This window comes from Carassius carassius, chromosome 45 (genome assembly GCF_963082965.1).
Source record: "Carassius carassius chromosome 45, fCarCar2.1, whole genome shotgun sequence".
Taxonomy (NCBI): domain Eukaryota; kingdom Metazoa; phylum Chordata; class Actinopteri; order Cypriniformes; family Cyprinidae; genus Carassius; species Carassius carassius.
The window spans coordinates 7,398,779-7,415,722 of NC_081799.1; the positions used below are offsets into that span (position 1 = coordinate 7,398,779).

At 37.1% G+C, this 16,944-nt stretch overlaps 1 protein-coding gene across 1 annotated transcript in view; it reads right to left on the minus strand.

Annotated features, from left to right (window-relative positions):
• The window catches only part of rc3h2 (ring finger and CCCH-type domains 2), a 35,986-nt gene extending 19,069 nt beyond the window's left edge, over positions 1–16,917 (minus strand). Inside the window, exons 1-9 of the mRNA XM_059539270.1 lie at positions 16,669–16,917; positions 10,014–10,317; positions 9,167–9,284; positions 4,891–5,124; positions 3,498–3,673; positions 3,113–3,313; positions 1,074–1,206; positions 877–995; positions 3–115 (exon numbers count right to left, since the gene is read on the minus strand). Of these exons, the coding sequence (XP_059395253.1) occupies positions 3–115; positions 877–995; positions 1,074–1,206; positions 3,113–3,313; positions 3,498–3,673; positions 4,891–5,124; positions 9,167–9,284; positions 10,014–10,244 (1,325 nt within the window). The 5' untranslated portion in view covers positions 10,245–10,317; positions 16,669–16,917. The remainder of the gene's footprint in view (positions 1–2; positions 116–876; positions 996–1,073; positions 1,207–3,112; positions 3,314–3,497; positions 3,674–4,890; positions 5,125–9,166; positions 9,285–10,013; positions 10,318–16,668) is intronic.
• Positions 16,918–16,944: the final 27 nt, after the last annotated feature.

The window sequence follows — 16,944 nt, forward strand, 5'->3', positions numbered from 1 at the left end:
ACTTCTCCAGCTCCTCCTGCGTGTGGGCAAAGGTGCAGCTGGCCCCTCTCGGACAGCCGCCCTGCTGCCGTAAGTCCCTGCACATACTCGTCTTGTACTTGCTGTTGGGCTGAGCCTGAGAAAGAGGAACAGAACACATTTCAGACTGCTTCAAAAGGACCCCAAAATAAATCAACTGGTAATAGGTTTCTCTTTCACAGTTTAGGAAACTTACGTTTAGGAAAAAATAGATACAATTAGGACAAAATTTGACATAGAGTACGAGTACAAAGCAATTACATTAATTCTGACGGTATGGATGTGATTATTTGTTTTTGTATTTCTGCTTTGACCAAGAAATAAATTTATTTCAACACACAAGAAATTAAAACATATAAGACATTTTATTTTATAATTAGTGTGGGGTCAATAAGGTGTTTTATTAGTATTATTATTAATATTAGAATTATTATTAATAATAAATCAATACTTTTGTTCAGCAAAGACATTAAATTGTGACAGAAAAGACATTTATAATGTGACAAATGATTTCTATTTCAAATCAATACAATAAATACAGTGCCTTTTATCAGAGCAGCAATAAGAAATGAATAAATAATGATGCATAACAGGAATAAATACATTTTGAAATATATTTAAATAGAAAACATTTATTTACAATTTTACAGTATTACAGTTTTTAATGCAATTTTGATGAACGAAGCTCTTATGGGTTTGGAACGACTTGATGGTACTAACCCTTTAAACAACATTCATTGATTGACTTTCCTGATAAAACTGACTTTTTTTTTTTTAAATGTCTGCATTTTGGCCAGCTGTATTTAAAGTGAGGTGGAATGAATGTATTCAGGAGAACAGAGTGCTGTCATGCTGTACCTGAGGGCTTTCATTGCTCTTTTTGCTGAAGTTTTGGATGAATTCCACCAGACCGTGGACAACAACCTTCACAGCCAATAACACGCTCTCCAGCTCTGTCCAGGACGGAGCGGCCGCATCTACAAACACACACGGGTTATTGCTATGTAATCTGATTGTGTCTGCACCCGTGTAGAAGTGTGAGTGTGTGTCCGCACCAGGGTTGTGGTCGATGCCAGCCAGCCGCTCGAGAGGAGCTCTGAGGCTGTTGAGGTTGGCTGGGTCTCCTGTTCTCTGCAGGATTATGGTGAGCTCCTGCACGCTCTTTGCAAAGGATTCTGGGGATTGAAGCTGTGGCAAAATGGAAAGGACAAATGCAATCAGAATAGACAAAACATTCCAAAGACATTCAACAAAAATCTTTAAATGTTTACTTTACTATATTTTACACTATTGGTCAAAAGTTTGGAATAATTATGATCTTTGATTGGAAAGCAGTCTTATACAGGTGTTTGTCATATAATTAGAATATCATCAAAAAGTTGATTTATTTCACTAATTCCATTCAAAAAGTGAAACTTGTATATTATATTCATTCATTACACACAGACTGATATATTTCAAATGTTTATTTATTTAAATTTTGATGATTATAACTGACAACTAAGGAAAATCCCAAATTCAGTATCTCAGAAAATTAGAATATTGTGAAAAGGTTCAATATTGAAGACACCTGGTGCCACACTCTAATCAGCTAATTAACTCAAAACACCTGCAAAGCCTTTAAATGGTCTCTCAGTCTAGTTCTGTAGGCTACACAATCATGGGGAAGACTGCTGACTTGACAGTTGTCCAAAAGACGACCATTGACACCTTGCACAAGGAGCGCAAGACACGAAAGGTCATTGCAAAAGAGGCTGGCTGTTCACAGACCTCTGTGTCCAAGCACATTAACAGAGAGGCGAAGGGAAGGAAAAAAAGTGTACAAGCAATAGGGATAACCGCACCCTGGAGGGGATTGTGAAACAAAACCCAGTCAAAAATGTGGAGGAGATTTCACAAAGTGAGGACTGCAGCTGGAGTCAGTGCTTCAAGAACCACTACACACAGACGTATGCAAGACATTGGTTTCAGCTGTCGCCATCCTTGTGTCAAGCCTCTCTTGAACAACAGACAGCATCAGGAGAGTCTCGCACAGTCAGTGATGGTTTGGGGTGCCATGTCATCTGCTGGTGTTGGTCCACTGTGTTTTCTGAGGTCCAAGTTCAACACAGCCTTATACCAGGAAGTTTTAGAGCACTTCATGCTTCCTGCTGCTGACCAACTTTATGGAGATGCAGATTTCATTTTCCAACAAGACTTGGCACCTGCACACATTGCCAAAGCTTCCAGTACCTGGTTTAAGGACCATGGTATCCCTGTTCTTAATTGGCCAGAAAAATCGCCTGACCTTAACCCCATAGAAAATCTATGGAGTATTGTGAAGAGGAAGATACGATATGCCAGACCCAACCATGCAGAAGAGCTGAAGGCCACTATCAGAGCAACCTGGGCTCTCATAACACCTGAGTAGTGCCACAGTAAAAATACAGTAAACTTTTAAAATGACTGTTTTCTATTTTATTATATTTTAAAATGTAATTTATTCCTGTGATCAAAGCATAATTACTACAGTCTTCAGTTTCACATGATCCTTCAGAAATCATTTTAAGATTTAATATGATTTGCTGCTCAAGAAACAATTCTTACTATTATCAATAGTGAAAACAGTTGCGCTGCTTCATATGTTTAAGGAAACCATGATACAATACCATTCAAAGTTTTTTTGTACAAGAAATTAATTATTTTATTCAGCAAGAATGCACTTAATCGATCAAAACTGACAGTAAAGACATTTATAATATTAAAAAAGATTTATATTTCAAATAAGTGTCGATGTATCATGGTTTCTACAAAAATATTAAGCAACAGAAATGGATCATTTGAAATGACTTTGCCATCACAGGAATACATTTACAATTTCAAATACAGAAATCAGTTATTTTAAATTGTAATAAAAATTTCCCAATATTACAGTTTTTTTTTTTTTTTAATCAAATAATTGCAGCCTTGGTGAGCATAAGAGACTTATAAAACTGTTTCAATATTATTCAACATGATCTTTAAATTATTTATTTACATTAATTTATTTAATTATTTAATTATATTTATTTTATATTATCTTATTTTTGAGATGTATGCAATATGCACGCGGTACCTTGTCTATGATTGACTGCATGTGAGATTTGTGCATGAGATCCCCGTACAGCAGAGATGACCACTGCTCCGGTGAGATGCGCAGCCCCGCTTCCACTGCGATGTGAACGATCTGAGCGTCGTGTTCACGGCGCAGGGCTTCGTAAGTGCGAAACTCCTCCTTGAGCTGCATGAGGGAGGAGTCTTCATCACGTTTGGTCACCTGTAAAAGAGAGCAAGAGAAAAGAGTTTATTCGATTTTCCCATTGCCAAGCACTTTATATCCACATGATATCACATTACGACAGGCTTAACACATCAGATCACTCTTTTCCTAGTTGATACAGATGGAGTACTGAGAGTAATGGCTGTTAAGTAATCAGCGGTTTTGGCTCAAAGGCTCTGACCTTAAAGCAGGAGGCGCGGTACAGCAGCTGAACTACATGACCGATGCTGGTCTTAGACGCCTGAGGGAAGCGCACTTCCAGTTTCTGCACCACAAACAGCACCAGAACCTTCCGCGAGAGAGCCGAGCCATCCTCCAGCGCCAGCAGCAGCAGCTTCAGAGCGTCTTCCTGCATGGCTGGGACATATGGACAGAGACACACAGGTAGTGCTGGGGTCGAGCAATGTGTGCTTGGTCAGACGAACAGATTCATGCTCTGGATGTTCTCAGACTAGAAAACTCAAAATCAGATCAGATGGGAAAATCTGTGTTTTTCCTGTCAGAATCTGCCCTATGAGTAATCATCATTGACAGCCAAACACATGCATTAAAGGAATATATTTCGGATTATTTACAATTTGTGACAGACAGCATTATCACTATCAGCTAGACTATTTAGTCTAAATAAAATACTAAAAATGGTTGTATTAAAAGAAATACGAATATAAATGAAACCATTTTGTATATATATAGATGCAATATACAGAATCATTTTTAATACCTATCTGAAATTATACTGAACAAAAACTATAAAAAAATATACACAACCATTTGAATCGTTGAGGTTGATAGTTTGTAATGTTTTTGAAAGAATATTATGCTCTCCAAGGTTGGATTTGTTTGTTTAAAAAAATACAGAAATATTATTATAATTTAAAATAATTGTTTTGTTTGTAACATATTTTTCATTTAATTTATTCTTGTGATCAAAGCTGAATTTTCAGTGTCACATGATTCTTGTCTTTGATGTAGAGAAAGTTCAAAAGAGCAGCATTTATTTAAAATAGAAATATTTTAGAAACATTATAAATATCTTTACTCTCACTTTAAAATTCTCATTAAATTGAATCAATTTAATGCATCCTTGCTGAATAAAAGTATTGATTTCTTGAAAATATATAAATATTTTCAACTTCAAACTTCTGAATGGTATTTTATATATTATATACTAATACTAATTACTATATACTAATTAAATAATGAAATACTAATTAAAATCTACTAATCTACCGACAGACTTGTTAATGAATAATAAACTATTTATTTTTTCCCTTGTTGTGTAAATCTCATTCACTGTCATTATATTTTTTATTATGTGTTATCTGCATTATACTCTGCTCTCTAGATTTCGCTATCAGCTCTGGCCTTTGAAAAACTTAGTTGACGCTTTTAAAAGAAGAAATCTACACCTCAGCACAAAATGTTTGCAGTAAAGTCATTTAATCAGATTTACATTTTCTGGTCGTGACCTGAATTGTTGTAAATAACCCGAAATATGCAAAAAAAAAAAAAAAGCAGGTATATATCTTTAATGATGTTAATAAAATGAAGGAATGCAATGCAAAGACACTCACCAGGTCCTAGAAACTGACAGCCGCGGGCCCGCACAGCGGCCCATAGGTTGGCGGAGAGCTGCTGGGAGTTCTGGTGCTGCAGGATCAGTTCAGTGACGGTGCGCTCACCCAGAGATCTGCACGCCCGGACCGCCCTCATACGCCCCTCCTCCTCGACCAGCTGGCAGTTCACCAGGGTCACCAGCTTCCTCTGCATGGGTCTACTGAGCGTGCTCTGACTGAGGCTCACTACACCTGTGTGGGAGAGGAAAATACACACTTACATTTATATATATATACACACTGTATATATATTATAGTTATAGTTATACATATAACTTGTGCTGTATAATAATAATATCCAATAATAATGAAAATGCATTATATTATATGCCCCTAAAATGTAAGTTATTCGGGCAAAAATACCCTGAATGAGTTTCTGTCTTATATTTATATCATATGACATAGTTAAGCGATATATAAATTTTTGTCGAATAGCAGCCGTTTGAACAAATGTAATAAATGAATGACTTATTAAGACATTTACCGCCACCTACTGGCAGTTTTAATTTCTTATTTAGAGTATCATTTCATTTAAATGTAATATGAGAAAATATATATATTTGCCACTGTAATGAACACCATAGCGAATACAAAAATCTGAATTACTTTAAATTTATTTAAATATGTTTTAGAAAGTAGCCAGCTGCTTTATTTATGGAGTTTCGAGGGTAACGGCTGCATTTTCTGCAGTTTAGCACCATCTGCTGTTAGAGAGTGAAAGTGCGCTTTCATTCAGAGCGTCTCTCACGTGCTACGCCATCTGTGCTTGTTTACATCAAAGTGCGCACACATCTTTCACACAGAATACATAACATAGGTGTTGTGCATTGTGACCAGTTGATGGGAAAAGTGTTCCTAAAATGCATTCAAAGTGCCCACGATAACAACATTGTGCATATTAATTATCATGATATATCCCATTACTGAATACCGGCACATGTCTACATATATATATATTAGCGCTGGGACGCGCTGGGACCGCGGTTCAGCTTAAATCTGACAAAGCATCTATAATATGGTTTGCTATAAATAACACGTAAAACAAACAGGGTTCAGCTAATATATGTTTCTGTTGATGCATCTACTGTATGCATTCTCTTAAAGTGACAGTCTTTACATTAATCAAACAGCAACAACAAATAAATCATTCACTGCTCTTGGTTAAAAAGCTTTTGTAACTTTAATAAAGAGCAATCTTTAATTTATACAGTCCAATATGCAATGCTGTTTTACATTTGATTACTTTATTCAATTTCTGTACCTAAAAACTAATGCTAGACCTGCCTAAAAAAAAAAAAAACTGAAAATCCCTGTTTATTTTATTTGTATCTTTACTCTGTTGTATTTATTAGTGCTGTTGCTTGTAGTTAGATAGATTTTTTTTAAGTATAGTTTCTCCATAAACATAGCACATAACGAATCGTACCGAAACCATGACTCTAAAACCGTGAAACAAACCGAACCGTGAAAAAGTTTAACTGTTCACCCCCTAATATATATATATACACACACACACACACACACACATACCTATATGTAAACATATATAAATACCACTTTAGATTCAACTTCCTACAAATGAAAAAGGTTTTTGAAGCCTAAAAGTTTAAGTATAATTCATTTAAATAAATAAATAAAATGTTTCAAGTTTAATAAAAGTAATGTTGCATCAAATTAATCAAATTAATTATTTGTCATGTCACACAATATTGACTTTAAATTATATTTTGGGGATCATTTCTCAGCCAGATTTGATGTGCGGTTGTTCCAATTATCATTTATAATGTGTATTATGTAAGAATGACAGAAACCTTAGACACTTTGATCTTCTGAGACATACTAAAGACACACAGTGCATTAACATACAGACATCTGTTCCCACATCTCACTGAGAGAAAATGCAGGAAACGCCTCTCTCACATATGCAACAGTTCCTTCTCATCACATTCCTTCCCTTCACATAGCACACTCAGAATGGTCAATAGTAGAATATAATGGTCTATATTAATGCAAGTGATATTTACAGCCATGTTTGGTCTCATTTTAATTGTCTCAGTGCAACTGGTACAATGGTCTCAGTCTTACAAAAGTAGATTAAAAGATAATTAATTTCCTAAGAATTAAGAGATATTTTGCCTACTGTAATGGGAGGGAGCGCCCCTTCCCAGGGTCCTCCATGTAAATTACCTTCTGTTCCCTTTGAGGTGTAAACTACCCTGGTCTGGGACCTGACTTAATGCAAATTCCAATTGTTGTTTTCTGTCTTCATCTCGGGGGATGTTTGTCTTGGTCTGAGGTATTTAAACGATTGCAGCAAAAGGATCAGGGCCTTCTGTAGCTGGAATGAACCCATAGCATGAAGTGTGTCCGCACACTTCATACTATGTATTTTTCTAAAAGTCAGGTATGCATGATTTTACTATTAGATTCATCTTTGAGAATTTGATGTTTTGTATTGATTTGATATCTATGAATTGGCTATGGAATTGACATAATCCTTACCTGACTGATAATAAATTGTTACATTTGAATTCCTCTGACTTACTCTGAAATTATTTTCAAGTAGATTAAGTGAAGGCTATGTTTCCGCAAATCTGCGTCCAGGGTTAAGTGCATACTAAAACTCAGACTAGATTGAGCATAGGGCACATCAGGTGAGGTCTTAGATTTCTGGCTAAACCGCTTGACTTTAGTTAAGTTGTACTCAGTTGCATTAACTATGGGGGGCTAGTAAAAGTACTGGTCATAACCGCTGGTTATTGTCTCAGCTTTAATTAAGTTGTACGTAGTTATATAACTGTCGGGGGCTAGACAGGTAGTGCTAGCAGAACCGCTGATTATTGTTGGAGCTTTAATTAAGTTGTACGAAGTTATATGACTGTCATGGGGGCTAGACAGATAGTGCTAGCAGAACCGCTGATTATTGTTTTGAGCTTTAACTAAGTTGTACATGGGTAGCTGAGGGGGACTAAACGGATTAGACATAACCTCTGACTACTGTTGAGACTGGTGAGTTTGTGATCGTGGGGCACACGTAGAAGAACGGCCGTCGTGGGGCACCCTGAGTGACATAGATTCCTAATGAACGAGTAAAGTAAAGAGTTAAATTAGAATAATCAAATGTCAGAAGAATAACAATAATAATTAGAGACCAACAAACAACCAATTTGCCTTTCAACCTAAATTCGAGGTCATACTAAAATGGAGTCAGATTAGATAAGAAAATGGGGTCAGATTAGATAATAAATGGAGTCAGATTTGAGTTTAACCTAAATTGAATAACTCTACGCGCTGAAAGACCGAACACGCAGGAAACCTTCATCCAGCACCGGATACCTTCCTTGGGCCGAGTGTCTGGACCTTACAATTATATATGTATTTACAGTTAAACCATATTATTATATTTATTATATAGATTATTATATTGTTGGTCTGAAGTCAAATTATCCTTAATGCCTTTAAATGGCCTCTCAGTTAGTTTTTCCAGAAGTTCATCTACTAATACACTATATCCACTACTAATCCTACTTCCAGGAGCTGCTAAATATCTTGAGGGTAAAAGTCTCAGTCTTACAGATAATAACCACAGAATAATAGTGGAGGTTTGGCAGAGGAGCTATTATGATCTCAAAGCTCAATGAGTTTAAGAGCTTTAGCATTCCTCTAGTCCGCTGTGAGGAGTAACTTTTATTGTTACTCCAATAAAACACTCAATTGAGCCCTGAAACGAGTGGCCTGAAGCGTTATTGCTCATGGTGTTTTATTAGCCTACAAAGAGCTGTTCTCATGTTTAACACAGTGAGAAATTATTCCATGAATAATAAGTAACACCAGCATCTGATATGCAATGATGTCTGAAAATGCAACAGGTAGGATATAACGTCCTTATTGGTTTCATTTTACTTTTATTAAACATTACTAAACATGAATGTTTATAGTAAACTTTTTTTTTTCACTGTATTTCATTGCATGTATTGCATATAAAATACATGCACGTTTTTCTCTTGTTTCTGAAGTGGCCTTTGAGTTTCTATGTTTTTTTTTCTTTTGTTTGTTTTTTTCCCCACTGACGCAAACATCTGCAACCAAAGACAGATAAAGCACACATCCCCGCTGAACAACAGGAAATGCTGCACTATTCAAACGTGAGCTCATTCAGCCGCAAGCCTAACCTCTAATGCAGCACTCAGTCATTGTTGTTGATGTACCTGTAGGACTTTCTTTACACACTCACCTTTTCCTCCACTGATTGGTTTGAGATACAGCGCCAGCTCCTCCACACAGATCCTGCACACTTCATAATGTCTTGTGTCTTCAACACTGCCCACACTCACAATCTCTCTCTCCGGAACCTGCAGAAAAACAACCATTGGCAGATATGAAACCAGCAGAAGAGTTCTATTTATGACATTCTGACGTCAATGTTAAACAGCTTAACGATTACTGGTGAAACTTACAGTATCTGTTTGGAGTGAAGCAGAATGAAAATATTTTTATGATAAAGGCTGTCTCACAGTTTGGACTTTTTTAATGCAATTCTAAGTTTATATCTCACTTCTTTTTTTGTCTTGCAGAATTGAGGTATAAACTTAGTTACCATTTTTTATTTTGTGTTTAGTGGATTTTCAGATATAAACAGAATTGTGAAAAATAAACTAAATAAATGCTAAACAAAAACAAATTGAATTGTGAGATATTGCATAAAATCTGATTTGTAAGATATAAACTCAGAATTGTACAGTAAACAAAAACTCAAACTTGAATTGTGAAATGTAAGATACATTTTTTGGGGGGATATATAATTAGAATTATAAAGATATAAACTCATAAGTGTGAGATGTAAAGAGAAGATAGCAGAATTCTGAGTTTATATCTTGCAATTCTGTCTTTTTTTATGTTATCCTGCAATCCTGTCTTTTGTATTTTAGTGTACTTTCAATTCATTTATTGTAAAACTGTATGCCCGGTTAAAAAATTTAGTTTTGAGCTGCACAGCCCAGAAAGACAGCAACACTGGATATTCTGAGCTATTCGAAACCTCAGAAGCAATCGTATCAATCATATCAGCATGCCCCACTCACCGGCGCCCCCACCAGCTGCAGGAGGGCACAGTTGACAGGCAGCACATCAATGTCAGTGCTAATGACCGTCTGGTCAAAAGGACAGGCCTTGCGGTGCAGTTTGTGCAGGCAGGTCTTGCAGACGGTGTGCGAGCAGCCCAGGCTGATGGGCTTGTGGCTGCAGGCGTCAAACTCATTGTAGCAGATGGGGCAGGATAGAAACTCAGTCCATTGAGCTGCCTGCACCGGCATCCTGTGACATCCAGGTGGAACAATCACGCTCAGGTAGATCGCATGATGCCTCGCCCTGGCGCCTTAAACACACCTGAGGAGATAATAAGACATTCACTAATCATGCATATGCACAAATTTATGTGTGCAATCTACGTACAAAGATTTTCATGAAAACAACATGATTCATTTGCATTAAAAGGGTTTATTGTGGTTGAACTGGTTTTGAGCACATGTACTTGGCCTTGCTCAAGAATCTTGCTGTGTGTTCTCAGGCAAGAGCTCTTCTTTAGAGTTTCATACATTTGCTAAGATTGGCGAAAGGCTGTGCGGAGCTTTGGGTTTTTTATGCAAATGACTAACCTTAGGCACACAGTTGTTTGTTTAAAAATCTCTAAATTCTTCAACATTAGAACGAGGTTTTAACAACAACTTCATGTGCGGAGGCATGTGCTAGGCAGAGTAATTTGTTCGATTCATTAAAAAAACCAATTCTTTTGACTTATAAGAGTCGTTTGTTCGTGAATCAGGCTACACAGGTGGTGCCAGGGGCGGTTCTAGAGGCGGGGCCACAGGGGCCCTGGCCCCTGCTGAAATCTGATTGGCCCCTGATTGGCCCCCATTCCATCCATCGTCGATGAGAAGAGCAATCGGAGAATTCTTCACAATGATCACAGATGCAATTCCACCGCCAAATAATTGGCGGCACTCGTGGCAGTAATGTGTCAATGCAGCTTGGGAGAAGAAGCAGAGGTCTTGGCCTTATATTACATTTTCTTGAAATTTTGACTGTAAATGGCTTGAGCGATACCAGAACATTCTCTGATGTTATGCCAGTAGGCAGGAGGAAGAATTCATCTATCTATCCAATTTGAAGACAATTCTTGGTGAGTCACAAATCCTCTTGTTGGTTGTCATTAAAACGTGAGAGGATATTTAGCTGCTGCTCTCACTTACTTTAGGTTTGTTAACTACATTGTGGAAGGAGCACTGGAAGCACTGTTGAAGTAAACCAATAAACTTGTTAACCCTTTGACACGTACGATCACACCGGTGTGATTAGAACTTTCAGTGCGTCACGTCATCAACGGCTGAATTTAAATCCGCTTTCACGCTTTGACTGGCGCTGAGCCAGATCGGATGCGCTGAGCGCTGGTCATATTATCACAATTATTCAGTGATTTCAAACATATAAGGCTTATTTTAAGTTTAAAACATTTAAATACACATAATACTAGCAAAACCATACATTTATAATTTGTTAAATACACGGCAATAATGATCCTTACAAATATAATCTGACTTCATGTTTTTATTGATATCATATACAGATTGTGTAGGTAACTAAAGTTTACTGTGCCCTTCTCCGAGTTTACCGGAGATCTACTTCAACGTGTTTCGGGAGGAGAGGATGAATGTGCATGTTGTAAATCCCACAGCTAGGATTCAGCGCGAACTAACATGGCGGCGCCCTTCACCCGGTATAGATCAACTAACACGGTCGATAAAGAAGTGTTTAAGCTACCAAATATATTTACTTGCACATATTTCAGAATCAGAATATCAGATATTTCATAATATAGTGAGTATGTTTGCAAATATTTTGAATAAAACAGGAAAAACTAAATAAAAGCGATCCATGTGTCATACAGATCTATTTCGGCTGTGTTGTGTCACATGACAAGTACAACGTGTCGCCATGGAAACAAGAAGGTGGTACATTCTTTATGTGGCTGGAGTATTCAGGTTTTTTGCTACCCTTGTCGCCACTTTTCACTCCCAAATGCACCAATGTCTATATTCAGGTCAGAATCAGGGTTCTCTAATTAGAATAAAAGCACTGTGCAGAAATGGTGGCTTTAGAGATCATTGCAAATCAGAACATCACAAGTGCTGTGTTTGCTTGGACACAGCACAAATTAGTCATTGGAATGTGTAAAACGTGATGCATTGTGTCCTTTATGCACAGTATAAATAAATGAAAAAAATTATAAATAACTGGCCCCTAATGTGGCCCCTTATTGGCCCCTGTTATAGAAAAATCCTAGAGCCGCTGGGTGGTGCTGTTTGTATTTGTTTGTAACACGTTTTTTAAATTGTGCCAGTTGCTCAATTCATTAAAAAAAAGTTCATCTTTTTGTGTGTGTGTGTGTGTCAGTTGCATTAATCATTAAAACAACCAATTCATTTAAATTATAAGAGGCATTTGTTCAAGAATCAGACTACATAGGTGGCACTTTTTGCTTTTCTGTGTAACATGTTTTATTGTTTGTTTATTTTTACTTGTGCCAGTTACTCATTTAATTAAAATAACCAATTCATTTGACTTTGAAATGAATCGGACTACATAGGTGGCACTGTTTGCTTGTGTTTGTAAAGGTTTTTTTTTTTTTGCTAGTTGCTTGATTCATGAAAAGAACTTATTCGTTTTTTACTTGTGCCAGTTACTCAATTTATTAAAAGATTTTGTGCTTTTATGTATAAAGTCTTTTATTTTTACTTTTGCAATTTACTCGATTCATTCAAATAATCAATTAATTTGACGTACAAGAGACTTTTCTCTGTGAATTGTACTACATAGGTAGCGCTCTTTGTTTTTGTGTATAACACGTTTTATTTTTACTTGTGCCAATTACTTCATTTATTAAAAGATCAAGTTTATTTGACCAAATTTCTTTGTGAACTGGACTACATAGACCATGCAATTGGTTTTTGTGTATAACATTTTTGTTTTGTTTTTACTTGTGCCAGTTACTTGATTCATTAAAATAACCAATTCATTTGACTGATGAGAGTCATTTCTTCATGAATCGGACTACATAAATGGTGCTGTTTGTTTTGATGTAGCACACTTATTTTTTTTTTTTACTTGTGCCAGTAAGCAAGAACAACCTAGCAACCACCCAGAATCCTTTAGTAACCACCCAGCACCATTAAGACACCACAGCACTCATATTTTCTTTAAAAATATTCTTTCTCTCTCATTTTCTCTCCCTCTGATGTCATTTCTTGTCACCATCACCTCTCAGCTCTAGAAATAAACAGTCTTGCAATCAGACTCATTCATGTTCCTCACATCTCCATTCACTCCACCCCTCCCTCATACTTTCTCTACATCCCTTTACTTGTTTCTGAATTTGTGCTCTTCGGGGACTTCCTGTAGGACAGAAGATGGAGCAGATAAGAGTGAACCCCCACACTCCACAAACACCAGAAAGACAGCCAAGGAGAGGAACATGTTAAAAGGACAGCTGAAAATTGACTTTATCTTCAACAGCACCTCATGGATGGCTCTTGTCGAAAGGTGTAAAATTACAGCAGCAAAAGAATCAGAATCAGAATCAGAATCAGAATGAGCTTTATTGCCAGGTATGTTCACACATACGAGGAATTTGTTTTCGTGACAGAGCTCCGCAGTGCAACATAACAGCGACAGAACAAAAAAACACAAAAGAAATCATTCATTCCCCCACTTGGACACCACACAGAGCTTCAGCTGCTCTAGCACCTGCTGTCCGAACCCCTCGACTGATGTCTGCTCTTCAGGAACTTCATACCCTGACAGAACTACCATGTCATGCAAAGTTATGCAAGGGCCAATGAATTTGTCAGGCAGGAACTCATGCCTTTGGCCATGTGGGCACTACTTTCTTTCAGTATGTTTTATTAATCAAACCCTTAAGTACAACAAAAACACAAACCAAATTTCTTATAAAGGCATGAAAATTAATGTCGGTACATCTTAACTGTTAAGTAAAATAAAAACATCATATACAATATTCAAACTAAATGTGTAAGTTTATTCTCAACGTAAGACTGCATTTATGCGCAAACTTAAAGAGCAATGTGGAATATAAACAGCATTTAAATACTATTCTAAACAATTCAGCATATTAAATGCAACATGATGAATTAAGTAACACCTGAAGTAGACAGCAAGTTATTACACATGCATGAATCATGTATGCAGCTACGCACCATGTAAGTGAGCGCGCGCGTGAAACATCCACAGCGTAGCTCGATTCCGCTCGCGCAACTCATATTCCCACGCTGCTGCTGATTTTAATGTCGCTGGGTTCAAAAAACGTGTTCGTGGGGTTTGAAGGAAGTGGCGGTGGTGGGTTTCGGGGCGTGATTCAGTGATTCACGGTCACGAGGAGCATCACGATGCTCGAGGGAATTCGGTTATTTACACGCCCACTCCACGCGAATCACGCGAGTGAACATCGACGATACGCTCTACAGTACAGTGAGGGCGTGTTTGAGTTATAGATGTTACATTTATACTTGATTACTGATGTATTAATACAAACACATGGAGCTTTTATAAGTTGCTTCACAAAATTCATATCAAGTAGCCTACCGTTTGACAGGTTGGTTATTAAATGACGCAGCAGTGACGTTATAATAGCTAGGTTTTTCAATAATACAGGCTAAAATGGTTTTGTTGGAACTGAGCACGTCATGTTGGAACGTGGTGCAAACAAAAAAATATTCCCACACAAAAGATCACTTCAAGCTCATAAACAGGAAATCACTTCACTGTCTTATGACCATGTGACTAGACCACTGCAGAAAATAGAAACTGAAAAATGTTTCCAACTATTAGCATTATTATAATGTTTTTTTTGTTTTTTTTTACAGTAAAAAAATACAGTGAAGATACAAAAAAAAAATACAGTGAAGCATAACAGAGATGAAAGCTCAGGGGAAGTAAGACTACACACTGCTGAACTTGTCATCTAAATATTTATCTGAAGTCACATGAGTACTATACAAAGGCATACATATTTAGAGTTATTTCAATCCTCTCACATCTCAACCAACATCAAAATATTAAACAGACAACAACTTAGCTCAGGAAAAAAAATAAAAATAATAATCACTAGCAACACAGTTTGCACCTGGCGCCATGATGTACTAGTCTTGATGGATGGTCCCTTGTGTTTCATGGAAAGCGCTTAGGCTACTCCAAAATATGACAGGCCAAGAACCTGAACCCTTGGAATGCTGAGGGGTAATGCGTGCAAATGTGCACTTGAGTATATCTTTAGGTCACTGTGACCCCAAAGTTGGAACATCCTGTCCTTGTCATTACCCTCCCGTCTTCTTCTTACGTCTACACACATTCACTATTTTGCCCCACCAACAGACACACATTCAAATAGCCAGCAAAAGGAAATCTGCACTCCTTACATTTAATTTGCAATGCCAAAACTGTATATAGAGTTTTAAAAATTGCTCACCAAAGTGATGGGTCAATTTCTAAACTCCTGTTGACTTCTCAACCACTGTTATCACTATAGAAATCACCTGCAGGCATGCTGTGGTCTGAATATCAGCAAGAACTTCTAAAAAAAAACAAAACGTGTTTTCTCTAAACGTCCTGAAACAAGTAGTAACAGAAAAACGTCCAACTAAAACGTTTCAGGAGAAAGAAAATCAATCTAACGTTAGTAGAAGAACGTGTTTATAACTTTTAGAAAATCTTGCCAATGCGTTTTTTCGTAATGATACTGCTTGCTATCTTGGTTACGCTTGTAAATGACTATACTGTAAAAAAAATATTCTTGTTAGGTAACGTAAAAATGTGGTACTGACTAAATTAACCGGTTTTATTCAAGTCAAATTTGAACATGCCTGAATGAGCTGGAGACTACAGCGATTTCAGAATGTAAATAAAGTAGAAACTCCCTCAAGGTAGAAACCTCCATCAAGGTAACAATAGTGCATTAGTACTTTCCAGTCCTATTATGAAACTGAAACTACTTAAATGTATTGTCTTTTGTCTGGAATTTTTTTTGTTTTCATATAATGTGTCTTTCAAACGTGAAGAAATTAGAGCATTGTGATTAGTATCTGTGGACAATGAACACAGTCTTATGCTTTGGGTGGATCGAATGAATGAAACGTGCAAGAATCAATTGTTCTTGAGACACGGAAGTCTGTTTGAGCGCGAATTGAGCTTGTTGGTGTTGTGCAATTTTACTGACAGCTGCGCACCTATAAACTTATTCTAGGGAAGATAAACTTCTTCTTACAGCGTGGATCATTTAATTGGCTGATCATTGATCATATATATATGATCAATTATTCTTGGCCATGCGTTGTACTAGACATTGAAATAAAGTCATTAAATAATATCTAATGTAATATTCAATGAATGCACAGCAGCATGGATACTCCAAACGCTAAAGGCATTGGCGATAATTCTTGCGCAAATAAATAGCTGTGCAACAAACTTGTACGCGACATGCTGTTGCTCATGCATCACTGTCCATTCGCGAGCTATTTGTTTTCAAGGGAAAAGTTTGAGAAAATATTTTTTATTATAAGGATGGTTGCATAATGATTTCGCGCACATCTCCGAGTAGCGCGCGCCACACCAGCAGCGATCCTCAATGATATTTCTCAATACTGTCAAAGTCGCGCGACTTGCACTTACCGCAGGCGACACAGAGTATCATCACAACCGTCCATAGTTTAGATGCACTTCGCCATCAAGACCAAATTCTTCATCGCATTCAATTATTCGCAGCTGAGCCGAACTTGTTTTTCCCGATTTTTTTTTCTTTTTTCTTTTATTTCGTCCGGACATCACATAAAATCATATGTGTAATTTCCAGAGGATGTGGGAGCGCATCCCCTGACAGCGCGCGACATGTTCAGCATGAGCAGGTACACTCCCATGACCGTCAGCGAATATACCAAAACTACTATG